Source organism: Anas acuta, chromosome Z (genome assembly GCF_963932015.1).
Source record: "Anas acuta chromosome Z, bAnaAcu1.1, whole genome shotgun sequence".
Taxonomy (NCBI): domain Eukaryota; kingdom Metazoa; phylum Chordata; class Aves; order Anseriformes; family Anatidae; genus Anas; species Anas acuta.
The window spans coordinates 71,774,110-71,801,548 of record NC_089017.1 but is presented as its reverse complement, the minus strand read 5'-3'; the positions used below and the strand labels follow the sequence as shown (position 1 = coordinate 71,801,548).

The following is a 27,439-nucleotide window of genomic DNA, read 5'->3' as shown; positions in this document are numbered from 1 at the left end:
GCCAAAACTTTAAGTGTCGATCGCAGCACTCAGAGAGGCCAGCTGACATACTGTCATCCACAAATTAAACTGGCGGGTATCCACTTGTTCTGCCAGTTCATTAATTAAAATACTCCATGTAAACAACTCCAGTCCTGAGATTGCTCTTTGAACTCATCAGGTGATGCTTTGCAGCAAAAATTCTTTTCTTTTTTTTTTTTAATTATTATTTTATTTTTATTTTTAAAGTCCTTACCTTCTTAAACTAAACTCTTAATTCTATATCCTCAATATTGATTTCCCATGATGAGTCATAGCCAATGTTTTGATGTTTTCCTTGTACCCAGGTAGGGCAGGGATATCAAGTTCTCACACAGAAATAGCTTGATGTGATCTACCTGCGGCAGAGCTGTTCTCCATTGGCTTGCTCACCACAGAGAACTATCCCAGCTTCCCATATCTATTTCTTCAGGGATATCAGTTCACATTTTCAGTTTTCAATTATTGTATTTTCCTCTTCACTCCAGTAATTTATTTATTTATTTATTTATTTATTTATTTATTTATTTATTTATTTGGTATTGCTGTTAACTTAGTTTGAAGAGCAGAACTTCAATCACCATTTGCCAATATCAGCAGTTGGTAGATATAGAGAGCATGGAGCTTTGAATATACACTAATTTCTGGCATCCTTCTCACATCTGACTGACAAAGGAAATTTGTGAAAGTCTCTTTGCTCTAAAATAGAAAGGGATATTCTTTTTTTGATTCAAAATAAAGAGCAGCTTTTAAATCCTGCTATGAGCTTGTGGTGTTCCCAGTGCTGTAGGTTGTTTGTAAGCCAAAACAAAACAAAAGTGTATGCATAATACCCGGGCAGCATTGTTGAGCAATAAGGTTTGCAAGTGTTGCCTTTATTTAGATACTGTCTTACAAACACCCACAATCTTAGAAATGTTCATTATTAATTTGCAACAGAAAGTAACTAATGAGAAGTTAACTAAATGTGTGACTCAGGCTTTACAGGTGTTTCTGAGGCTTAAGACATTGGGTTGTGAAGATGTCTAAGAAAAGCAGGGGGAAGCATGGTACAGGCAGACAATTGCATGTTCATATGTTTGTATACATGTGGAAAACTGCCACGTGGTGCTTATCATGTGTGTAGTGCCTATAATCGGCCATGAAGAAGTCCTCTTCTTTTCTGGGTGTGCCAATGCAGTGGTGTATGAGCTCTCTCTAAAACCTGATGTATTGTCTTCCACAACTCCCTCAGAGCAATGAAATGCTGTCAGGCAGTGTCACAGAGGGGGCTCAGATAAAGGATAAGTAACTCCCCCTGCCACCTCTGTGCCCCCCAGCACCTCCCAGGGGGGCCAGAGAGGGCAGAGCTGAACTCGTGTCCCCCAGAGTCTGAACTCATGCCCTAACCTCTAGACCTTCCTCCTCTGCAGAACAACTGATCTCGGTAGAAGGTATGTTTTGCCATTGATCGCTGATTAATTCAATTAAAAAATTGTTGAAAGAATTGTGCTTTTACAACTGATCCCCATATGGGTTTGATCTGGCTGCACCCACAGCTAAGACTTTGTGACAATATCCAAGGGAAACACATATGTATCCTTGCAGTAAGAAGCAGATGTTTGATGGAGACAGTGCTGTCGTAAAATTAAATTGTTTATCTTCTGAGAAGCAGTGATTTTGTGGGGACTTGCTCTACCAACATCTAACAACAATTTTAAAAAATGTGCAGGGCATTGTATCACTGTCACTATTTCCTTAGGAAACTGAGTGGCTTGTTATAGTCATTTGCAATGACCTTGGGAATGTAGACAGAGTGGTTCTTGGGCCACAGGGAAGAGGGAGGACAGGACCAAGCCATCCTGTTTGGCTGGACAAAAGGTCTCATTTTATGCTTTGCACCAGGATCCATGCCAAAAATGGTGCCCTGATGGTAATTCCTTACAGCAGGCTGGCACTGGTAATTAAGTCTGCTGTGCATCTGTTTTCTCACATAGCAGGCTCCTGCAAGGATGCAAAGGCACTGTTAATGTTTTTAATTTTCACTTTTGTATTGCTGGGACAGTCAGCTTACCTGGGGAAAAAGAATGAGAACTTCATCAAATTAAACATGGGACTGTCAGAATAGAGATGTACCTCCCTCAGGTAAAACAGATGGGAACTCACCGACTTGTATATATCTCAAGGTACTGTCATTATGTGGACTGTTTTCTGGCTTTACCTTTCCAATGATTTTCATTATATTTCCAAAGCAAAAAGTATAAGCCTAAATAGAGATGCTGAAAAAACTCTGTCAGAACTTCCCAAATTTAATGGCCTTGCACAAGTTATCCAGGCTACCAGGAAGTACACCTCTGACAAAAAGAAACACCTTGAAGAAGAAGTGTAGGTAATAGGAAGATACCCATGGAAGCAGTGAGGGACTGATGAAAAGCTAGCTTTGTAAATATGACCAAGGGTCAAGAAAAGTAAGAGGGAGAGATCAAGTTCACTTACTGACCTTCAGCAACCTGCATGCTTGCTTAAGGCAGAAAGAGGCATTTTGACCAAACAAATGTCAGAATACAAGCACAATCTAGCTGGAGACCCAGCTGTTCAGCTGGATTGCATAAATTCTTTGAGAACCCCTGGTATGCGGAGATTGCAGTAGCAACTTTCTCTAAAGAAAGGGGCTGCAAACAAGTGAATCCACTTCACAAAGCAAAAAGGAGTCACCTTTCTGTGACATTGCACTATGTTATCAAAGAACATACGATCACCTTTAAGTAAAAACATCCAGATTCCTGAACTCAGGGCATTTTTATATACCCCATTGTAAAGAATAAGAAAGAAACCTACTCAAAGCAGTGAATAACCAGAATTCCATCAATGATAGACCTTCACTGCAGTATATTGGCCTTATCTGCGCTTGAATTAAACCTGGAGTAATGAATTTTCTAATTTCTAGTCACCACATGACCTTGGCTATACTCTGAAAAACGTCCAAAGTATTGTTACCATTGTTACCCGGTGTATCTGGAATATATTTCATTTCTAATACAAGGCAGACACTTCAAAGACTGCAAAGATATTTTCTTTCTCCTTGCAAGCAATTTATCAGCATTCTTCCCAGGGAATTAATAGACTCTAGGGGATTCCAGATGTCTTTGAATGGTCATGCTGCTTTTCCACTGAAGTGTTCTGCCTGTGGTTAGGTAACTACTATGACAACCTGTTATCCAGACATTGACCGTCTGGCACTTTAGATGGCCTCAAGACTTAGACAGTCTCACAAATTTCTAAATTGCCTTAACTAATGAAGTAGCATGGGAGGAGGTCATGGAAAGCTTGCTCTAAGTCATGATAATAAAGCATATAAATGTTACCATTGTTATACCGTTAATTTTGTTTCCTTTTGCCATGGCATTGGTGAAATTTCCTTTGTGTGAACAGTTTAACTTGGAGAGCAATCTGCTGAATATGTCTTGCCTTAGTTCCGTCAGCCTGGGGGACTTTTTGTCTGAGAAGAACCTTTCTTCTCAGTAATTTAAGTGAAAACTGCAATCTAGACAAAAGTGTAAGGGCATATCAAGGCTAGAAGTGGATTTTAATTTGACTTTTCTAAGTGAGGTCTTAGTCTGTAGCTGGGACTGAGTATTTTACCATTGCCTTTGGAGAACAAAAGTTCTCTGGAGGAGATTGTGAGTACTTATAAAAGGCTAGGTGCCTTGCAAGAGAAAGGCTGATGTTGCTATTGCCTACTTCAGATGCCCACATGGCATCAGGAGATCTAAAAGAAGCATGCTGGAACTACCAAGGTGAGTCAGAAAGCTGGCACTGCGCAGTCATGGGGGGAACAGTACTGGCTTTCTAAAATCTTGTTTGCCACGCTGAGTGGAAAGCTGCCTACATCTAGCCAGAAGAAATGCTAATCATGAGAGGCACTTTCAGCCCCCTCCTGTAAGGAGATGCTGAGACAGAGCTGCACTTTAGGCACCTCTGTCTCTGAGTCCCCTTAAAGTCCTGAGCACTGCATCCCAGACTGAATGAATTGTGCCTGTACCTTGCTTGCAAACCAGTCTCTTGCTAGGCCACTCAGCCAAAGAGGCCATGCAAGGCGTGCCCTCTGCTTCAGCTTGCAAGATTCAGGTCCACAATTCTCACTCTTCCAGAAGCTGTACTGCGAGTGAAAGAAATCGTTCAAAGACAGGAGTACACCAAAGGCATCCTAGGTCAACAAAATACCAGTCTGCCTTCCGCTGATGGCATTGGCTAGAAATGCACTAACTGTATTAGTTGTTAATTAACAATATTAGTTGTTTGGACTCCTAAGTGAAATTTTACATACAGACAAAAATAATTCACATCTGAATCACATTTTTATGGCTCAGCCCAGCTGCGTAAACCTAGGTGTCTACATGCGTGTAGAAGGTGTGAGCTTCAGCAGACTTTGGCCAGCCATTTGACACCAGAAGTCCATGTCTACTCAGCTAGACTGCAGTACTACTCTACTCCATCTTCCCAATTTTAGGAAAGGCTACTGAGGAGAATGTATGAGTACTGTCTAGGTTGATTTTCATCATGTTCTGTTATCTACCAGTGGTGTCTAAGAGTGAGAGATTTTCCTTATTTGTAGCTGACACCCTCTCCCTGAAAATACATATGCTTTATTTTACTAAGTTCGTTTATAGTGCTGAGCACCAGTTCTCAGATGGAACAGATCTGCAAAGAGAGAGAGCCTGTAGTGGCTTGTATCATATAATAGGTTTGTGCACAGTTGTGAATAGTCCATTGATTTGGTGGTTATTTCAACATTAAACTATTTAGACTGCTTTTGCTAATTCTGTTACCCATTTTAGATGCCCTTGAATGCTGCTGGTTTTCATTGTATAAAATACTAAGAAATCCACAGAAAGACAGAGCCCTTAATGAAGAAGGCCGCTGTGTCTGTCCTAGGAGTTAGGTGTTTTTTCTGTCCTTGTGCACTGGCAACTCATTTCCTTCTTCAGCAAGGTATCTCATGTCATCTGCCTCTCTTCCTAAACCTTCTTTGCACCGTAGAGCTATGCACTTGAGTAGATGGCATTGTATCTTGCTGCAGTACCCTTCTCTGTGGTTCTTGTGGTCTAGGTAGCAGTAAGGCAGTTGTAGTCCTGCATGATCCAAAGCAGCATTTTGTGGCATTTCCCCAAAAGCAGCCCGTTCTTTGCACGAGTTAAGTCAAATCTTACTCAAGCACTCATCCTACCAGAGTTACCGTGTCTGCGGCTGAATCAGAGGAGGTGATGGTCATATTGCCATATGCTCTTGAGCCATTGCGAATTCAGGTTTCCACAGGTCTTTCCTCTCAGGGGCACAAGCACTTGATATAGGATGTCATCACATCTTAATAAAAGATAAAAGTTAACTCCTGTAATCAGAGGTATTCCCATGGCCTTTAACTACTGTCAGGGAGAGCATATTGAGCAATGTAGACCTTTGGCCAAACATTGTGGATGCTCTCATGTTCTGCAGCTAAAAAGTAGTTGTAGTAGTAAATAGGAAATATGTTTTTGTATTAAAAATAGGGATTGATGTGTGCCTTTATTTGCATTTGTCACTCTTCCGTTCTTCGTTGAAATGCCTCTTACTTACACAGTCTTATTACTTGAAGGCATTCTGCTGATTTTCAGCATAGTACATTAAAATGCAAACATTGGTGCTTTATCACCTTTTAGATTTGCCTGTGGTAGATGAATTATGGTTCCGTAAGCATAACAAAATGATGGCTAGTATGAGAGTTTCAAATTTTATCTAAGAATGGACAGGTTTAGAGAAATTAGAAGCTGAATGCACAGACATCTTGACCACTGCCCTAAGCCTTATGCTCCCCCCTTATCAACTGCTATTCAGCCTCCTTCTGCCCCTGTCTAGGGAGACAGCAGATTGATGCAGAAAGATGTAACAATTGAAACCAGCACAAATTTCTTGAATATGACTATTCATTACCACTTTTTACTGAAAACTCACTGTCTTCCAGCCAAGACTTTATTAATTTTAATGTGAAAACATCCACACCTATCATTTTTCCCCTGAGGTCTTCAAGGCTGTTGCAGAAAAGGAGCCTGACTGCCGTTACTTTGGCTAGAGCTGAGGATGTAAATTTCTTTGGCTAATTGCTTTTTGGATAACCTACAAAACACTAGGGCTCAGGTTCCTGGCCTGGTGAAGTCGCTTTGCGTTGCCTTGGCCGTGTGCCGCGTCTCCCATGGTGGGGAGTGCCAGGAGGAATGTGGGACAAGCTCAAGGTGTTCCCGACTGGAAACACCATAGGTGGCAGTGAATGGGCTGCTCGCCTTTAGCAGAGGCTGGAACAAACGGGACGCTTCTGCCCAGTTAAAAGTTTTCTCTGCATTGATCGACCTCAATCATAAAGTGTTCAGTGACTTTGGAAAATATGCAACAGGTAAATTTTACAAAAGGTGGGCCAAGCATTTGCTCCCCCGTTAGGTAGTCTTATAGTTCTTGCTGGTTTTGTGCAGTCTGAGGCAATTCAGAGAGAGATGCACCTGAGCAGCACAGGTGAGCTTCACCAGAGTGAAAGGAAGCACAGACAAACACACACACACACAATAACTGCGTGTGCCTGCCCCTCTACCTCCCATGAACACCTCAGGCTGCCCTTTCTCTCCTTGGCTATTATGGAAAACCTGAAGGCCAGACACTGTAAACTTCGCCTATTCACAAAGCTAAGGTATCACCATTTGGAGTATTTCACCCCAAATTCATGTCTATCTGTACCCCAGAGGTTGATTTTGTGCCATATCCATGGCCTCTGACCAATGCAATTGTTCAGCCGCATCCACAGAGCTGAGGAAAGAGCAGGTACCCAGAGTCCAGCATTTACGTGTCTCTCATCCTCCTTCTGTGATGCTGTCACGGAAAGTTTTGAGCACAGGGTAATATTTGTCTCTATTTGAAGGGAACAGAAATATCTCAAAAAGCTGTATCTGGCACCTTCAGTGCAACAGACTGCCCCCGAACAAAGCTGTTCTGCAGGTCAGCATCTCAGGGAAACTCCTGCTAGGTGGAGGGTTTTTCCCCATCGCATTAAAGTGACCTTGACAAAGAAGAGGCCCATGTGTGGAGTTCTCCGTTTGTGTAACCAGGAGGTGTGTCTTTATTCCACGGTGGAGCCCTAGTCCCTGTGCGTGCATAGTTTAGGAGAAATGGGGATGCTGCCCCCCAAAATAGGGTTGTACTACCAGTCCCCTGGTTATTTGGCTGTTCTGTTTCACTGGTGCCATGGAAAAGAGCAAGTTTGTGATGATAGAGGCAAACCTTTAATGAGATGGTAAGGTGCTCCCCAAGCAGGTCTGCAGAGCCCCTGCAGGGTCCAGGAGCTTTTGCATCCAGCGTAGGCTCCAGGCTGCAGATTGGGACGGGCACACCCCCACAGGCTCTGCGTGGGCTCTCCAAAATCAAAGCTCCTTTGTTACCCGGACTATTTCCAAATCAACAGAACTCTCACCAACCAATGAAACAGAATCGTCAGTTGTTAGTCAACAGCCAAATATAAGTGAATAAAAATGCTTCAGACCTGCAGCATTTCCACCTTTTAGAGCAAATGTGCCTGGTGTGGGGTGTGTGAGAAAAAGAGCAGTGTGGTTTTGCTTCATGCCAGTGACCCCCCCAGTCAGCACAGGCTCGGGCTGGTGTGCTGCAGGGGGAGCCACATCTGCCCTTGCTCTCCCGAATGGAGGTCATCGGGCTGCCAGGCTTTCCAGGAAAGAGGGAGTGGCTGGGGAGCCCGGAGTTTCTGAGCTGGACCACCTGGAAAGCAGCATGCAGCAGTCACTTGTCCTACCTCTAGGCACTCCACTTAAGGGATGCTGAACGGGCACTGAGCTCCCACCCAAACTCGCTTGAAGAAATGGAAGGGCAGGCAAGTAACATGCATGTGCTGTTTGAATAAAAGGCAATAGCATTTCTGCATTTCGGATGGTAGCAGAGGCTGACCAGGTTCCAGTATTTGGACCTAGATTTGAAGCTTGTAGGTGCTGGCATATGCTTAAAGACTGGGGCTGCTTGGCAAGTTCAGACTCAGCCCCCAGCTCTGACTGAGAGTACCCTGCAACTCTGATGTGCTTCTAGCTCCGAGAGAGGCACAACAAAAAAGATTACACTTCTCTGCATTAAAGAGAAAGCATATTAATAATGCTGTCCTTACTTCAAGAGTGGGGAAAAAAATACTAGTCTCTTGAAAGGCAAAGTTGGGAAATAACTATCTCTTATTTCAAGAAATAAGGGTCATTAAAATTACAGCTATAAAACACACATCAGTCTAAACCCTCCATATAAAACTTCTTGTCTTTTATGCCTCCTTTTCTGTTTCAGGTCTTCATTTGCCTAATTACTACTCAGAGGCTGGCAGAGATTTTCCCTGCAGCTCTCAGCTCTGCTGACTGCAGAGACCCTACCTGGCACACTAAGTTAGTGCGTCAGCATTCTAGGTAAAAATGAATGAAAAATCAATCAGGGCAGCTGCAGTGGTAGCATATACAACTCTAACCTACTTTGTGCATGGTTTCGAACATTTCATTGTGTATTTAGACATCTTTTAAAATGGTAAGAGGGTATGAAATAAAATAGACCTTTCTATCAGCCTCAGAAATGTTTTGTCATCTTTCTTGCTTAGCTTAAGCAAACTTATCACCCTGACTGCTATGTTGATTTGCAGTCTTCCCTGAAATGCCAAAACCTGTGAGAAGATTGTTTTTACCTTAAAAATCTGCCAGCAGCAGATTGCATCATATTGGGGTACCGATTTAGATATAGCTTCAGTTGTTTTAACTGTATTCCTGGACCAGAGCTCGAGTAGGTCTGGAAATGCAAAAGCACACTAGAACATTTTTTGAAACACCAGTACAGCTTACATATGGTGCTGCAAGGGGTTTAGTTTATAGATATCCGTGTGTGTGTGTGTGTGTGTGTGTGTGTGTGCTTTTGTTCTTTCGTGTTGTATTTCTGCATAAGCAGAGCTAAATATGGATTGCAAGTTTCATTTAATCAAAGTCTGTGGTTAAAAAGTCTTCATGACTAAGAAATTTCTAACCCATTCTTTTTGAGCTGAATGGGTTAACTATGTTACAGATCCTTTAAAAGATCATTGCTGTAACAAGTTGTGCAGTCCAACACTGTAAAGGTTTCCAAAAATTCACAAGCCTCTTTGTATGTGCTGCCCTTACAGTGAAGAAGATTCTTTTGAGTATAAAGATGACGAGTCTCCTCTTTCTGGTGCTGATTTCTGTCTGCTGGGCTGACCCTCACCCTGACAACTCAAGCCTGGAGCATGAGAGAATTATTCACATCCAAGGTAAGGAAATACATGAGAAAATACCAGTATCTGCAGATTGCTCAGGAAGACAGAATGACGTGCTTAATGATCCTTATTCTTTTTTATTTTTTGTTTTATTTTGCTGCATGTTTTAAAGTACTGCAACCTGTGACCAGAACCTTTACTTTTCTTGTTCTATTTCATTATTATTACTCACAGAGAAAGTAAAAAGGCAAAAATCAAATTAAAAAAAAAAAACAAAAAAAACACAAACAAACAAACAACACAATAACAAGAAAGTTGCACTGTTTAACAGCAATTAGTCACAACCTTGCAAAGATTAGTGAGTAAAGGACAGCTTGTTTTAAGATGAAGAAGAAAAGCATACATCCTAAAGTAATAAGTAACTGCAGTGGGCTGGAATAACTACTTTATTGTGGAATATTTTTCATTTTATGAGACTGCCATACATAATTCTTCACATCACAGAAAATTACTGCTGTTTATTATTTAAAAAGGCTTAGCACATCTGAGATCATAACTGGGCAATTTAAACATCAGGAAAAAAAAAAAAGTAGCTTACCCAGAAAGAAATGTGTCCTTTCTCATACCTTTAATTCACACCAAGTATTATACTGCCCTTCTGCATAATCCTGTTTGGTTTGAATCCTAGAGCTTATAGCTGTAGCAGGATTTGAGTCTGCAGTACAATGCAGCTGTTTTTTCAGTCCCAGCTTCAGTCGTTGAGGGTCATCCTGTATAAGAAAACAGCAAAGATTTATGCAGGAAGGATAGGCAGAACTAACAGGGATATTCCTGCCTTCATTTATATGTTTATTGAGGATGACTAAAATTAATCTTGCAAAATTAAGAAACACAGCACAAATTCTCCTACCCCCACCCCCAATTTTGATTACTTTCTCTCATCAGCTGGCAAATTATTTTATTTGAATTTGTATGTAAATATGATTTACCAAGTTAGAAAAGGATACTAAGAAAGCCTGAGCATTTAGAAGTTTCCAGGTAAGTCACAGAAGTCAAAGGCATGCTGCACCTACTGAAACAGGCACTCATGCTGTCAAGGTCAAATAAGGAATAACAGATAGCTGGTTTTCCTCTAAAGAAGCTTACAGCATGAAGGTATACACAATGAATGTGTATACCAAAATGAAGAAATATCACCATTGTGAGATGGTAAATGTTCCTTCCCCAGGGTTAATTTCAAATTTGACATTCATGTCAACTAAATTTATAATGTACCTTGTATAATTCTGTTTCTTATCTCTGAAATTTACTTACCATGTTGGGAGAAGAAATTATTGGAAATAATTAAACCAAATCAAAATTAATTTTCCTTAATCTGTGTATCCTAAACTTTCTTAGTCAGAAGTTTATTTTAGTTTAATTTGCAAGTCATACATGTTGCTTCTTACTAGTCCTTCAGGGTGTGTACAGTGCAATTTGCAAATGCAAATAGTTCACAGATGAAAAAAGTTGCAAGATAGAGCATTCTCCCTACCCATGAAAACTCAACTCTTCTGAACCTTGAGAGCTCATTCCTTCAAGGAAAGCTGCATGATGCTTAAAATCAAGCTCTGCCATAACCTTTGCTGATCAGCTGGTTTGGGCTCTGAAATACACAGACCACAAATCAAAAAGAATTAAACTGTTCAGAACTTGATATTTCTACTATTAATTTTTTCATTCCTCTCTGCATTGTGGAATCACAACAGGCTAGGGATTTCACTCTGCCCAGTGCTGCATAAACACACAAGATGATCTACACCTGGAAATGAGCTGCAAATCAGGGAAGTCTGTGGAACACATGTTATGGCTTCATACAAAAGGCATTTTGTATTATATTAAGGAGTATAGCATTGAGTAGGTGAAATCCAAGGGATCCAGAGCTAAACTCCTCTTGGATCGCATGTTTTGGAGTGACAAAAGGTACAGATAGATGTTCTGTAGTCAAGTATACAGAGCTAAAAGCATCTCCTGAGGCAATGAGCTAAACTGTGTTCTATTCCATTTTTTTTACAGCATCTAACATCCCATAAAGTTACTTTTATTTTTAAACAAGCTGGGTTTCAAGCCTTATCACTGCAGGGCAGTTTTAGACCCTATTCTGACATGAGAGACATTCTTCCAATTCTACATGCTTGCTCACAGCCACTGAACAGCCTTATGCTTCTCCTAATATCCTTATCTTCAAATAACTCTCTTTCTTCTTTGATGTTTGCTTTAAAACATCAGTGATTTACCAGCAAGTCTCCTCACAGCTACCATGTGAATAAACTTTTTCAAATTAATCCCTGAGTGTATATTCTCCAGTTGCCTGATGTTAGTTGTTCATCCATACGCTTGTTGTTTGAATCCAAATTTCTTGAGTGTGCACAGTCAGGATTTCATTCCAGATAAGATCTTAGGCTAGCATCAGTATTTTTACTTTCCTGACAACAATGCTTTGCCTGTTAGACCTGAGGTCAAATCTTCCCTCTTCCTGGCCATGCTGCAGTGCAGATTGATAGTCTACTGTGTTAGACAATATTTAGCAGTTGTTGTCCCTCATTATCACTTGCAATTAACAAGTGCAAGGTTCATATCGATAATTCTTCACATTAGGCCTCAAAAATCTAGGTTTTGTTGTCCGTATTAAATTTTGTCTCTTTGTCCACCCTTTTTCTATCTTCACACGTTCTAAATACCTACCCTTCCTCCTTCAATGTGGCTATATACATCATGTGAAACATTACTCATTCAATAGTCCCATTTACTTATTTAACTTACAAGGTAAAAATAAATAAATAAATAAAATTGAAATATTAAAGAGTCTTAAAAATGATTCTGGAGAAAGTTGACTGTTTTTTTTTTTTTTTCTAGGCCAATCATTTATGCCAGAACCCAAGCAATTGCAGTCTCCTCTTTATGAAGTTTTTACACATTTAGCAAAGTTTCCATCAAACACCTGTGTTCTCCACCCTCATTTCCTATATTTCCCAAATCACTTCCCTGAAATCCAAGCAATCAATGAATCCCATTTTCCTGGCTGTATATATTTAGTTTTATTATATGATTGATATAACATTAATCTGACACCCTTTGGTCAGAATATGATGCATTTTATCCATGTTCCTAGTGATTTACTCTAATTCTCTTTCTTCTTCAACAATTTTTCGTCAAAAATTTTCCTAAAGTCCTGTTTGCTGTTGAAGTCAGACTAATAGGCCTGTTAACAGTTAAATTACTTTCCTTACATATATGTATATGTTATGTTGCTGTTGTGCAGAAACATATGGTACTATTCTTGTAGTGCAGTGACAGGCTACACTACAGTGCACTGAAGTGATAAGCAAGCTGATATCTCCGCCTTCGGGTTTGCCATACCAAGTGCCAGTAGTAACGTCAGTACTTCAGATGGTGAGTTCCTCCACGCTTTTCATTGAACAGACTATATTTTCTTAGCTCAGGTTTCATCTTTACATTCTTATTTTGTATCAGTGCACTCATGTACTTTAAACTATATCCTGCTTTCAGAACATCAAAGACAACCTTACTGAAAACGTAAGATATGTTAGTTTAGCACTTGCGTCATTTCTCTGTTGTCTTCCATCTCCAGCTGTGTGGTCACTCCACACTCCAAAATGAACCTATGCCTGCTCAGAAGACTTTTTTCATTGCTGCAGGAAAATCTTTCACAGTCCTTCCTGACATGTTTTTGGTCTGTGTACTAATGCAGGCGGCCACTTCATCACCTCTTTCTTTTACTTGGCATTCCTGAAGAGCCACTGATTAATACCATCTTCTGGTCTGACGGCTGTTACAACATGCTTTTGGCTCCCTTAGCAATTCTGTGTCAGGAGCCAGGAGATCTGGCTAGTTGCACCACTTTCCTGCCCTCCATTAGTATAAAAACTCCTGTTGTCTCTCAGACTTAGCAGTGCAGTAGGCATAGATACCATGTTTTCCCATAAAGTTTTCCCCCGGTTTCTTCCCTTAGAGTTTTTCTTATCAACAATTAGTGTCTCGGTCACGGAAGACTAGTAATCAGTGAATTAGCAAATGTCCATCCATAAAGTAAGTTCCAGGCTGAGTGTTTTCCAGTCTGAATATCCTCAAAGATTCTTCGCAGCTACACGTGATCTATGTAGTCTCTGTTGGTCCGTTCCAAGCAGAAAGATGTCAGTACGAGTTGTCCAGATACACATCAGCCAAGACTGGAGGTCTTTCAGGATCCTCTCCAGCCAGAAATCTCTTCTTGCTTCTCATGAGCAGCATGGGTTTCTGTTTTTTCAGCCTTTCACGGCAATAGGCCATCCAATTCTCTTCCCTTCCTTGGTTAATACAGTGAAACAAGACCTCAGTCCAGTTTTGCATCTGCTAGATGGTTTTTCCCCCTACCTTTACCACCAGTCTTACGTTTTTGCTTCTTTCTCCTGGCCCATTTCCTTTGTTTATATCTTTTCTCTTGTGGTTTTATTCCACTATCAAAGAGCAAAATTTATGAAATATCTAAAGCTGCATTTAACTCTTCCTTGACTTTATGTTCTTTCCTGAAGCTTGTAATGCATTTCATGGTTTTGGTCAGTCTGTGCTGTTATCCCAGACTACTTGGCCAAATCATCTTTTCAAGATAGGCTTTACACCTTGCTCTCTGCTAGTTTGTTTGCATACAAGTGTCCTTGCACTTTAGCTTTTGTGTGATAAAAGCAAATGAGAAAACTATGTTTAAGTGATGTGTACTCTCCTCCCTACCGCCACAAAAACATATGTACACCTTAGGGTACCAACTCTTTAGCAATGACAACAACAAAAAAACCACAACACAATCCTAACTGTAATCTCATGTTATTGTGTTGTATTTCCTTAAAATTTCTTCATACTTTTGTTGTCATTTAGGACAATTAAGATTACCCCCAAATCCATCATGCGGTCTCTTACAGTTGAGCTGCTTCTTTCACATCAACACAACTTTCTTTCCTCTTCATAGTGTGGCATATTGAAACAGCATGTAATAGAAATATCAGCACGGAACAACCTCACCTGCTGTTGGCATCTCGGTTTTATTAAAGGCATTCAGGTCTTCTCATTAGGCCTTACATCTAGGTCTGTTACATTACTGGTGCATTGTAGGTACCAGTGTATTCGTGTCATGAAAAATTATTACAGAAGCAGAAGGTTTCATATTAAACATCAATTTAAATTATTGATTTGCCTTCACCATGCTACATTAGTGTAATTTCCCATGCGTAACATTTAAAGGTAATTCAGAATCTCCATACCGTTTCTGTGTGATATTTTGGTTTTGTCTGTCTTAATGCCACAGCACCCAACCCAAGAACGTTTCCTTCCGATCAGAAAAGGTACTGAGACAGTGCCATGATTTCTGCTCTACTCATCCTCTGCTCCCTCTTTTGGGGCTAACAAGTGCTGAAAGGTGGTGATACTAATGCTAACTACTTGGTGACTAAATTCTGCTCCTTTGCCCTGCTATCAATGCAAAATCAGAACTAACCCCAAATTTGGGCAGTAGCCATAGGGCTGAATATAGATTTAATGCCAGGAAGTTTATGGAAGTATGTCAAGGAGGTAGGTCCCACTTGAGAGAAAACGTGCTTGCAGCCAGATCTTCATGCAATTTCTTTATCTATACTGAAATAAATGCACATTTAAAGTATATTTAAGGTATAAGATGGCAGTAGTTTAGAAGAGAGAACGTCTGTTATTTCACTGCTGTTTTTCTTGCAATGCTAGGATTACTAGAAACTTAAACTTGAGTTAATACAGCCCCTTTAACATATTTCCTCCCATTCAGTGTGAATAAGTGAGATCAGAGGAAAAGCATAATCATAGGGGATTATTTTTATCACAGAAAATATTTTTAAAGAAGCATAGTACACTAACAAGACATGCTACTTCTATAGAAAGAGTAAGGATTTTTAGCATGAGAGCTATGCTGAGGTCCCAGATACTAGTACAAGAAAGCAAGAAACAACTCTATATTTATTTAAGCCAGCAAGGCACAATGATATTAACTTAATGGTTTTCCTAACAGTGTGGAACATCTAAGCAATACATGTTCTAACTGACAAAACACATCTGTGAAGACTTCTAAGGGCAAAGAAAAAACGCCAACAGGATTATTTTTATTCTAAAAAAAAAAAAAAAAAAAGTACTTTTTCCCTTCATTGCTGCTCTGTAAGTTATTCCATTAAAATATGGGAATAATCAAGTTCTGTACCAGGGTCAGCATGAAATTCTGGACAGTTGTGATGTATAATGTGAATAAAGTTGTTTGCCATGGGCTGCAGCCTGACTCATCCTTCCTGCCCCACACCGTGTTCCTTGCAAACCTGGCTTCCTCCAGCTGACTATCCTCCTGACTGCAAAAGCCAGTTAAAAGAAAAGAAAACAAAACAAAACTAAGCTAAAAAAACAAAAACAAAAACAAAAACAACAAGCAAACAAACAAACAAACAAAAAAGACAATAAGCTAGCTGGTGTGACCAAGCTGAGGGTTGTAGCAATGTGAGAGCAAGTCCATTTGGTGTCCCTGAACTGGGAACTGCACTGCTGCAGTCAAGGCAAGGCATGTACAGAGTAAGGACGATAGGAAGAGCACTGCTGGTGGCCCAGCTGTCAGACATGGGAGAGGGAGAGCAGAACAGAGGCTACAGCAGATACCCTTTCTCCTCCAGTGTTTACCTCCTTGGTTTGGCACCACTGAGGGACAGCAAGGCTAGCGCATTTTGAAGTGGTGTCTGAGGCTCTTGTGTGGCCGTGCATCTGGTCTGTCTCATCCCCAGACAAGGCCCAAACTGTCCTGTTGGAGGCAACAGTTTAGCGAGGCGTTATCTGTGGTTTGCAGAGTTTACAGTTGTTCGGCCATTCACCTCACAACTTCTCTGATGGTTCTTCTGAACAAAGTAGTTCTGGGGAAGAATTGTTCTTTTTTAGCGCAGCGCTCACCCCATCTCCCACCATCCGGTCACCATGTCACAACACATCGGGGCCCAGGGGATGCTTCAGCCTGAGAAGAAGCTGTGCCTCCCCCTCACTCCTCAGCCTCCCATCTCCTCCATCCCTGGCTCTTACTGGAACACAGCTTCAGGCACCCCCTGAGCAAAGGGCCTCGGGGCAGGTGGGTGGCAGCCAGGAGGGACACGGGGTTGCACGGGGATGCTGGCACCTGAGACAGAGGTGACAGTGCTCCAGGCAAGGCTCCAGCCCTCGCTGGGACAGGCGAGCTGTTGTTAGAAAGAGCTAGCGTTAACAACCTGAGTCAGACTCTCCCTCCTGTCTGCTAATATTTATTAGCTTGCCTGTTTCAGTGTAAAAGACTCAACATAGCTGAGCTCTTATTCAGGTTTCTCGGCAGTAACCACCCAAAAGCACAACATTCTTCCTCCCAAGGTAGACAGAAGTCTGTGGGACTTCTTTGTCCCTGATGGAAACTGGGAAAGCAACAGAGAAGCCATCCTGGCTGCCTTCCCATTCTTACTTCTCCTCTTCCGATGAAAGCAGGACTGGCAGCTCTTCCCATAGTGCCCTGCCATCTCTCTCCTCAAATGCTGCCCTCTTATTGCCAGCACGAAGGACAAGAACACCACTTGCATGGGGTGGGGTGGCTTAAGCAACTTCACTAGTTAGGAGGGTCTCCTATCTTACTAACCCAGCTTGCAACACCTGAGCTTGTTCATTCTGGAGGAACCTTCTCTGGCTAGGCTATCCTGTGCGGTGATGCTTTTGACACACCATATCCTGGCAAAGGATTACACATTCAGGATAGCTTATTTTCTTATGCAGATGCAGGTTCATGCTCGACTGGCTTGTCTTTGCAATTAGCAATAGAACTAGAGGGAATGGCCTCAAGTTGCACCAGAAGAGGGTTAGGCTGGAAATTAAGAGATCTTTCTTCTCAGAAAGAGCAGTCAGGCATTGCGATGGGTTGCCCAGGGAGGTGGTGGTGTCACTGTCCCTGGGGGTGTTCAAGGAAAGGTTGGACATGGTGCTTAGAGACATGGTTTAGTGGGTGACATTGGTGGAAGGGGAGTGGTTGGACCAGATGGTCTTGGAGGTCTTTTCCAACCTTAATGATTCTGTGATTCTTTGTAATCAGTTATGTGAGGTCGGTAATTCTTTTCTAGCAAGCTGAGTGCTGGTGATTGCTAGCTTCAGTCAGTGTCTGTACTGACAGAGGACAGCAATATCTACAGAAACACTGTGCTTTGCTAAATCGATTTTGTATGAAAAGAGAGGCAAGAGTTACTGAAAGAAGGAAATACTCTAGCATTTGGCTACATGTGCTGGCTGCCACCATCAAACCTGTGCTTTCCAGGGCTTTCCCAAGGCAACACAGCCTGTCAAAGAAGCCCCAGAGAGACGAGGTTGGAAGCAAGCTGCTCCAGCTGACTATCCTAAACACAGAGCAGCATCAGCAGTAGTGACCTACTACAGACAAAAGGGAGCAGGGAATCTGGGGAAAGGGTAAAGGAGGACAGGAGCCTGTCAGCTAAAAATGGGTTGGTGTGAAAAGTCAGATCAAAACATTAAAGATAAAATGGTGACAAGTTTGAAGGATATTGGTTAAAAAAGATGGGGGAAAAAAGTTTGAGATGATCAGGAAAGAGGGCAGAAAAGGACAGGATTTTATGGTTTTGAAGATAAATTGGACTTTCTGATGTTAGCAGAAGTATGTCAGCAGAGGAGCTCGAAGGTTAGAATAAAATACACAAAGAAAACAGGCCATTTTAAATTACGCTGACACTTCCCGTGTCCTTATAGACAATGCTGTTTGATACTGTAACGCTTTTCCTGTTCTGTGAGAATGATTTGCTGCATCCCATATCATTAGAGGCTTTGCCTGAATAAGCTCAGTTCGCATATATAAACTGAGTTACGAAAAGAGGGCAGTGCTGATTGACAGCTCTGGAACAAGCCACAGGGAAATACAGGGTGCTTGCATCAAGCAGTTTTCGGATGATAGCATTCATACACCAACTCTACAACCCTACTGATATATCACTGCACCTCTATCATTATGACTATGGATTATGTAGGATGGCCTCTTCCTACACAGGGGACAGTGCTGCAAACCATTTTGGCCACTCTGTGCACACATATTGCACTTCTCCACATACACAGTGTGGGAAGTAAAGCTGTAGCGTGCTATTGAATCTCACCTCAATGCCTGTTACTAGCTTGTATATGTGTGACTATGTAAATAATTGTATACAACTAGTCTGCATGCCTTACTGCTGTACAGGTACAAAATGATTGCAGGGAAATGATCTTGTGGACTTACAGCTAATGGTCATGTCCGTTCTGCACAAGGTGGAATGCAGACTCATTCTCCTTTCTATTTTTCTGCTTGAATCCTAGAAGAAAATGGACCCCGTCTACTTGTGGTAGCAGAACAAGCCAAAATCTTCTCGCAGCGGGGTGGCAATGTCACACTGCCATGTAAATTTTACCACGAACACACATCAATAGCTGGCTCAGGAACCCACAAAATCCGTGTCAAGTGGACCAAACTCACCTCAGATTACCTCAAAGAAGTGGACGTCTTTGTTGCGATGGGACACCACAGAAAGAGCTACGGAAAGTACCAGGGCAGAGTGTTTCTGAGAGAAAGCAGTGAAAATGATGCCTCCCTCGTAATCACAAATATAATGCTGGAGGATTATGGAAGATATAAGTGCGAGGTGATTGAAGGATTAGAGGATGACACGGCAGTGGTAGCTCTGAATCTGGAAGGTAAGTAACGTCTAAATTATACCTAAATTTAGATTTGCGTGGTGTTAAGGAATACCTGCTTTTCCTCCTCATACTGCTGGTATTGTGCTATCAGCGATAGCAGCAAGCTGAGAAGTGGGATTCATTGTGCTCTGGGGACCTGGGCCTGACAGCTTCTAGCAGCTATCATAAATTAGAAGAACATTAGAACTTTTATAACTTATACTAGCCCATAGCATATTCAGCTCCCAGTGAGCCTAGTGCAAGGGGAGCCAAGAGAAAAAAAAATCAACCCCTGACCAAACACAGTATGAAGGACTCCATATGTTTTTAATTTGGTCCTGTAGTTTTACAGAAATTGCTACGTGTTTTTGCAGTTGACTTGGGCAAAATTATATTAAGTATTCCCCTAAAAGCCATTTTACAGAACTTTGGGACATTTTATATTAGCAAGCAGATAAAAATCTTCTTACAACAGGGAAAATCTTAAAATAATTTTACAGAGACAATGCTTTTGTCTTTTTTCCAGCTTTATAATTATATGAAATGCATCTCTATATATCCTGCTAAGACAACTCTTAGACTGTAGTAGCCACTTCCCTCAGCAATACTCTTGTAAACAATACAGTACAAACCATTAGAAAAAATGGTGAAATGGATTGAAAAAGGACAAAAAAAATCATCTTTCATTTACTCTTATGAAATTCAGATAAATTTTACGGGATTCAATGAAGCTAAATCAGCATTTGGCCTTTTTCCCCAATGCACTGTATAGTTCTCAGCAATAAACCATGAGTTGCTCGAAGATGTCTCCCTGTCCCCATTACCCTTATACTTTCCAGCATGTGTGTATCAGGCATTATATAGTAGTTAGGGGGAAAAAAAATGGGAGGGGGGGTGAGGAAAAAAAAAAAATCGAAAGGAAGACCTATTAAATTGGTGAGGTATGTGAATCTTTCACTGCAGGCTGTTGCACATTATGATGGTTTGATGGTTGCTTACACAATCTTCTCAATAAGACTGGTTCACTGTTAGTTGCAACCAAATAGGTATCACGGGCTGAGCTTACTTCTTTTCATTCGTTTTTTTCTTTCCTGGTTGGAGGCTGCTAATATCTTCCATTTCTGGGTACAGAAAGGCCCTGGACCTGCACAGTTTTCATGCCAGCACAATATACGTTTTAGATTGTTTTTCACCCCACATAGTTAGTTCTTAATAAGAACATACACTATTCTTTACAAATTTAGGAGATAAAGAAAATTGGTCATGTACACAGGTTAAGTTACCTAATACTCAGTTTTGAGTGAAGACAGAAATGAGTAGAAGGAAAAAACATTTTACTTCATGGCATAAGGCAATAACATTCTTCTGGCAGGCTTCTCACATCCTAAGTACATACCTCCATCAGCCTTCAAGCTTTTGCAGATAAATTACTGTGCATCTTGTTCCCAGTCATATACTAAGACTTCCCAGCATTTTATGGCATATTGATATCTTTTGCCAATGTAATACAGTCAGAGCCAGTGTAAAATCTTTAAAATATTCATTGCACCACACATTCAGTACCTGTTCTGGTGCCACGTAGCATCGTACCTTTGAAGTAACAGTTACATAGTTTTTGATGCTGCCCAGAGCTAAGTGCTGAATCCACAAATGGGCTAATGAGCAGTATGAGATTGCTCAGGTAGAACATAGAACAATTCTACATAGAATCGTAGAACAGTAGGATGGTTTGGGTAGGAAGGGACATGAAAGATCATCTAGTTCCAATCCCCTGCCATGGGCAGGGACACCTCCCACTAGATCAGGTTGCCCAAAGCCCCATCCAGCCTGGCCTTGGGCACTGCCAGGGATGGGGCATCCACAGCTTCTCTGGGCAGCCTAGACCTCACCACCCTCAGAGCAAAGAATTTCTTCTTTATTGCTAATCTAAATCTATCCTCTTTTGGTTTAAAGCCATTACTCCTTGTCCCATCACTACACAGTTCCTGAAAAGCACATTAACAGAGTGAGACATCCCAGCCCTGACATCCCCAAGAGTTACTACATCTCTTTTTTTGAGGACAAAAAAAGTTATTGAGCAGTCAGCATTGGAGAAATGGTATCTCTTGAACACAATGGCAAAAAGCAGATTTTCTATCTTTTTTACCATGACCATTTAGTGATAGAGCATCAGGTTATTGGATACAAGATCTAGGTTCTACCTCCCAATACACATCTTCTAGCCTACTGCATCTGCCTTTGAAGTATGCCAGCTCCAGCCCATCTTCTCCAGTACCACCACTCTTTCCTGTTTCCTTCTGCCTCAAACCCAAAATAAGGAAATTCATTGGATAGGAAGGGCAAAGAGGTGTCATTTGTCTTCAGCCAAGTATGTTCCAATCTCTGCTCTAAGGAAAGTTCACACATTTTAATGAGTGTTTGGCTACTGTACAGAACAATGTCTTGTTTTAAAGGCTTTTGTCAGATATGGGTGTCAAATTGTTCATATCTGATATTGTAGAGTGTCATTTCCTAATCAGACAGAAAATACTAATTTAGGAAACCTTATGGTAAAAGTTAACCTTTCAAGAGGTGAGATAAGAGTGTGAGTGTGTCAGATTGGAATAAAACAACTTAGTAATGATTAGGATAAATAAATCCAAGTTGTGTTGAAGTTCCATTCTAAAATCGTAATGATTAAAGTATACTTCATTTACAAGTATATGTTTACAATGGGCATAATGGATATACATAATGGATGGAGTGTATCCCTCTCTTTGTGTGCCGCTGCACTCTTCTTTCATCTCATCTCTAGGTTTATGCAGTGTTGGCTTTTATTGCTGTTTCATGCATTTGGGCACTGCTGACCAGAGTAAGTTAAAAAAAAAATAAAAATCAAATTTATTAGATAAAATTTACTTTAGTCCTTGGACAAAAATGAAAATCTATTAGTCCATAGTAGCATCCTTCATCTGTTATAAGCAATAAGGTTAATCTCACAGTAAGAAGGATCTGCATCAGTAGTCTGATGTCCCGAGATGGTGGCCCTCAGGATGTTAGTTGGCAGCACGACAAAACCATTTACATCCAGGAATGCCCGCTAGCAGCATAAAACAGCTGATCACTCCAGTGTGAGTTTGCTGTACAAACAGCATCAATTTGGCTAGGTGAAAGCATGTAAATTTATCTATATGAAAATAGTTGACCTCTACCTCAATGGACCTTTTATCTTCTCTGAATGTGGTAGAACTTTATTCTTATTAGACTTACAGACCTCCTAGGATTGTTGGTACATAAGCTATCCATAATAACTGGTTATTTTTAGCTTTGGAAAAACAAACAAACAAACATACAAAAACAGAAAAAAAAAAAACAAATTGAAATTAGACTCCATCTATATTTGTTACATACCTTGCACAACTTTTTTTTTGCATATTTTCTTTGTTATTATGAAAATCTTTCATAATATCTTTCCTTCCTTCCTTCCTTCCTTCCTTCCTTCCTTCCTTCCTTCCTTCCTTCCTTCCTTCCTTCCTTCCTTCCTTCCTTCCTTCCTTCCTTCCTTCCTTCCTTCCTTCCTTCCTTCCTTCCTTCCTTCCTCTTTTTTTTTTTTAAAGCACTTTCAAAAACAACCTTATTATCATTACTATCCTGTTTGTGGACTTAGATGCAGGGTCTAAGGGCAGGAGTGTTGCACTGGGCACAGTGGATGGAAGAACTGGCAGGAACTGAAGAGAATGGGATTTTATTTTATGTTAACCTTGTCACCAAAGCCATCTTCTCAATGAACTGAACATGCCATGCTCCTGTGCATAAATAAGGATCATGAGCTTTGTATTCTTTTTCAAATATTCTGAGAGTACCGAAAGCTGAACAAATTAAAAGGCCTCCTATGGAAGGTAGATGTTGTTGCCCAAGTCATAAGCAAAGAATGAATTCTCAGCTTATAGTGAATTTCCTTTATGTTGTTGTTTTACTGTTCTTCACTAAATTTTCTTTATGTCAGTGCTTTATTGTTTTTCTTCTTATGAGCAGGCACTGTAGTGAATCTCTCTATGCCAGGTTTTTGTCCTTTGGTTTCCTGGGCAGGTGAAAGCTCCAGCAGCACCCTGGCTAATATTACTCAGGCACAGATTGAGTGTACTATTCCTTCATGGCACTGAGATTCATGGGCCAGGTGGCAGAGAAAGTGGAGCAATGCTAAGCTGCCCAAGGCAGGTTTTTAATTTGTTAGGATTTTTTTATAGGTCCTGTTTTCAGGGATAGATGACAACTGAGCACAGTAGCCTTGCAGTGCAGGCTATAAAATAATTGCTTGATACATTCAACTGTACCAGAAATATGCAGATCTAGAGAAAGCTGTTAAAAATCTCTGTAGACCATGCTTCTTGATAGAAATTAACACTTTGGGTGGCTCCACATAAACCCCAAACTAGCAGGTTTTGTTATCTTGCTTGGAGGTATGTTAGCCTTTATGCCCAAGATGGGATGGGAAAAAGCAGCCTCTCCCCCCAAAACAGACTTTATAGCTCAAAAATAGTTCAAAAAAGTTCATGAGTTGCATATAAAAAAAATCTTCCAAATTATTACAGAAATCATTTCTAATCTAGCCCTAGTTTCTAATCAGATTTATCCTAATTTGTTTTGTTTCTTTTGCATGTTGCTGTTACATTCATACACCAAAAGCTATTTAAAACATTCTTTGCATAACGATGTGTTGTTCTGTCTACAGTAAAACTGATGATATAAGGCACACCATTTGTAAGTGCTTAGAAGACAACAACATTTGTTGTAAAAGACAACAGTTCGGCAAGAATAAATTGTGACAGACCATGTAATTCCTTCTGTGTCAGTACAACAGGTCTTTGCAGACACACATGTACTGCCACTGCTGTGAGAAATGGCACTTCAAGGATGCAGTGAAGTAAAAGATCTAAATAGAGCAACAAAAAATTATCTGGAAATGAAGACCTGAAAGGAGAATGCTAAAAGAATTAGGATCGTCCTAAGGAGAGCAAAGGACAACAGTCTTCAAATTTTGATAAAGGCTGGAGAAAATAAAAGGAAATAATCTGCCCCAGGCCAGGCAAGTCTAGTTGGTGTGCCTGCATTGGTCAGAAGCAAGTAACTCTGCTGATGGCTTGGTGCAGGGGTGCCGTGGGATGGATGGACAGTGCCTCAAGTGGCCCCAGTTTCATGGGGAGGCTGCTACCTCTTCACAGCTGGTGGCCCACCACAGAGCCTGTGCTAAATAGTCAAGACACGCAACAGGTAGAGGAGTGGAGATGAATTCTGAAGGAAAGTGAGAGACATACCACTTTTCACAGAATTTTAGAAATCCAACATGGAAAATTTTGTCTTCGAGTGCATGAACCTGCCAAAGTAAAACTGTACCCTACAGTATGGCATATAGCAAACCCTACTGTACCAGGTGTTTACACTGGCTACGCGAAAACTTACTTTTCTGTTTAGGCTAGAACTCAAGGAAGCCCATTTCTTTACTCTGGCTTTAAAAAGACTTTTTCTTTTTTTTTTTTTTAATTTTTTTTCCACATGCGTTAACAGAGATTTTGTTCTATCTGTAAATACTCTTAAAACTGCTAATTGCATATGGTACAAGCTTAATAGACACCCATAAATTGTTACAGGAGTTGTGCTTTCTAGGCTTATTTCCTCATCTCGCCTTGGATAACCATTACAGCTCCTTGCACTGTGAATGTCCTGTAGTGACTGGGCAACTACAAAGCATTTGTATTGAGTTTGAGGAATTATCTGCATATTGGAATCTGAAATAGCTTGCAAATGACACACAAATGTCATGCTTTTTTCTATTCCTTATGTGAGCAGGACTGAGCTCTGCTTCTCTGATTATCTTCCTCTTATTTTCATTAAGCAACCATTTGATTCTCATAGACCTGTTATAAATTCTCCCTCTGAAACAAACGGAGAAAAAAAAATATTTTTCCTCAATCAGGGAAAAGGAAGCTGTCAACACCTGTGCACAAAAGCACTTTTGACTTTGATTTGCAGGACAGTTTCTCTTGTTCCTCTCTCTCCCTTCTCCTGGTATCCCTTTCATAAACTATAATGAGAAGCATGGTAGCAGAGTTGTACACCTGAACTGAATGTAAGGCATTATGGAAACACGGGCTTGTGTATGGGGAGGATATGTTAAACCTCCACGTCTTACCTTCTGATTTGGAACAAGTCCTAATTTCCATTACAAAATTTGTTTTGGGGACTGTGATTGCATTGCCACAGGTACATACAGCAAGCTGGGTCAGATCCTTGCTGCTCAGTGACAGGTTTGCTCTGCACTGAATCCATGTGTCTCAGGTTCATCCTCTAGCAGGGGTTGTCCCACCGTGGGTGTAGGTCCTATTTCAGAGAAGTGCAAGTCTGGGAGAGGAGCCACATGGTCAAGTCCATGCTCAAAGTTGATGTTCCTCATTCAGGCTCCACAAGTATCTCAACAGCTTCCTTGGGGTGAGGAGCTGAATCACTAAGGTTGAGTGATGGGTTTCAGCTCCGTCTTCCCACAAGCTAACTGGGTGAGGGAACCACAGCTCTCTGGGTTTTAAAGAGGCTCCCTGCACAGACACATTTTCTGGTAGATGGCTGGAAGTGCCTGACTGCATACAGATACCATGTGAAGACTGCCAGCAGGATGTGCCTACAGAAAACATGGGGAGATCAGCAGCTGTTGTTCATAGCAAGCCGAGAGCGAGCCATACATAACAGGCTACAGTTATGTAAAGTGCTTGGAAGAACAAAACCATTCTTCCTCTGTGGAAGATTATCTGGAGCTTTCATGTGGCCAACAATAAGTACTAATTTCCAGCCATTTGAGGCTGGAAGTTTTCCTCTCCCTCTGTTTCCTGAGCCGAATTTGTTAATATTTGGAAGTGGGTGTTCTGTTTGGTGGCAAAACGCAGGGTTGGAGTCAGGGTTTTTGAGTCAGTCTGTAATTTGGGAACAGAAACAAGCCTCCAGACAGCTTTTGTCCACTCAAGAACAGATGGGATGGATTATCTTTTGATGGTTTATAAGATCCAAGACCAAAGAAGACACTGTGCAATGAACTAAAGTTCAGAACTGCTAAATTGTACCAAAAGGAAGATGAATAGTAAGATCTAGCTATTAATTTAGTGTTAGTTTCATAGGGAAATGAAGAAGATAAAACAATATTAGCAACAATTCAAAATAATGCAAAGCTATACAAAATGTATATCGAGCCAATGGAGCTGTACAACATCACCAATGGCCACCCCCATCTGCAGGGTGAAATTAATGCTAATCAGTTGCAGGCTTGTACTGCGGATGAACCCAAACAAAAATCAGCTTCTATGCAGTCTACCCAAATATAGCCCAAAGCTAATATTACAGTTTTGTGCCTATTTACATTATTAAGACATTATGTCTTAAACTGTCAAGCTCAAGTACATTTGTAACAAATTAACATACATATTTAACCATCAAAAAAGCAGATATTAGAAATCTTAAGGAACCCAATCTGTTTGAACAGTTTCCAACAAATTGGAAGGTATATAAGTTTAGCAGTTCAGTTTCTAGCATCCACCTCTGGTAGGGTTCTTTTTACGTGGAAGTGCAGATCAAGCATATGTACTGGACAAGGAGTCAGTTGTCTGGGGAAGTATAGTTCTGGAAAAACAATAAGTGTTGGATTTCTGATAAAGCAATAAAGCTTGGACTCCTCTGATGCTTGCTATATTTTTACTACAGTCGTTTTTATTTCTATCCATTAACACCAAGGGAGAATTAATATATTTTTATTTTTTAAAGGGGCAGGAGGGAGGAAGGAAAAAAAAAGTTTGAGAAATCATGCCACAGCTACAGCTTCTTGTTTATGAAGTTATAGTTAGCAGCACATGAAGCATTACAATTCATTAATGCTTTATAGTTCAGGACAACTAATAACTGAAAAGTACCTTAAGAAAAGAATTACAAAGGAAAGAAAGTCAGCAGACTCTCCAGTTAATTGCTGGAGGAGAACAAAATCTTGTTTATTATTACCCTGGCAAGTTTACATTTGCATGCTTTATTTTCTTGGATTGAGTCACTGAGGTTTAGTAATAACAAAGATTTTATTTAACAAAAATAACACTGTTTGGATGATAGATGAGTGAGGGAGAGGAGGGAAAGAAAGGAGACGATAAGATACCAGTGGAATAGACACCAAGGTGGGCTGAGCGCTCGAGAAGAAGAATGACTTCATTGCATGCTGACAGTCTTGCATGACTATAATGTAATTTCAGTATCCTGGTATCGTATGCTACATTGCCCTGGAGACGAGGAACTTGTTATGGGGAGAATTCATCCGAGGGAAGAAAATAAAAAGAGAGATGGATGTCTGTACCAGAGTTTAAAGTTTTTGGCTCATCCCCTAATGTGTTATCTTGTCTTCAGCCCCTC

The 27,439-nt window shown here is 40.8% G+C and overlaps 1 protein-coding gene across 10 annotated transcripts in view; it reads left to right on the top strand.

The window, feature by feature from the left end:
- Positions 1–27,439, top strand: part of HAPLN1 (hyaluronan and proteoglycan link protein 1) — a 62,237-nt gene that overhangs the window by 22,191 nt on the left and 12,607 nt on the right. For 5 of the 10 annotated variants that reach the window (XM_068666794.1, XM_068666791.1, XM_068666790.1 and 2 more), the window contains 2 exons: positions 9,206–9,331; positions 18,671–19,045. In XM_068666794.1, the coding sequence (XP_068522895.1) occupies positions 9,232–9,331; positions 18,671–19,045 (475 nt within the window). In that variant the 5' untranslated portion in view covers positions 9,206–9,231. Of the gene's footprint in view, positions 1–7,751; positions 7,901–8,352; positions 8,469–9,205; positions 9,332–18,670; positions 19,046–27,439 lie in introns of those variants that run through there. The other 5 variants (XM_068666799.1, XM_068666797.1, XM_068666798.1 and 2 more) reach the window with 3 other exon arrangements.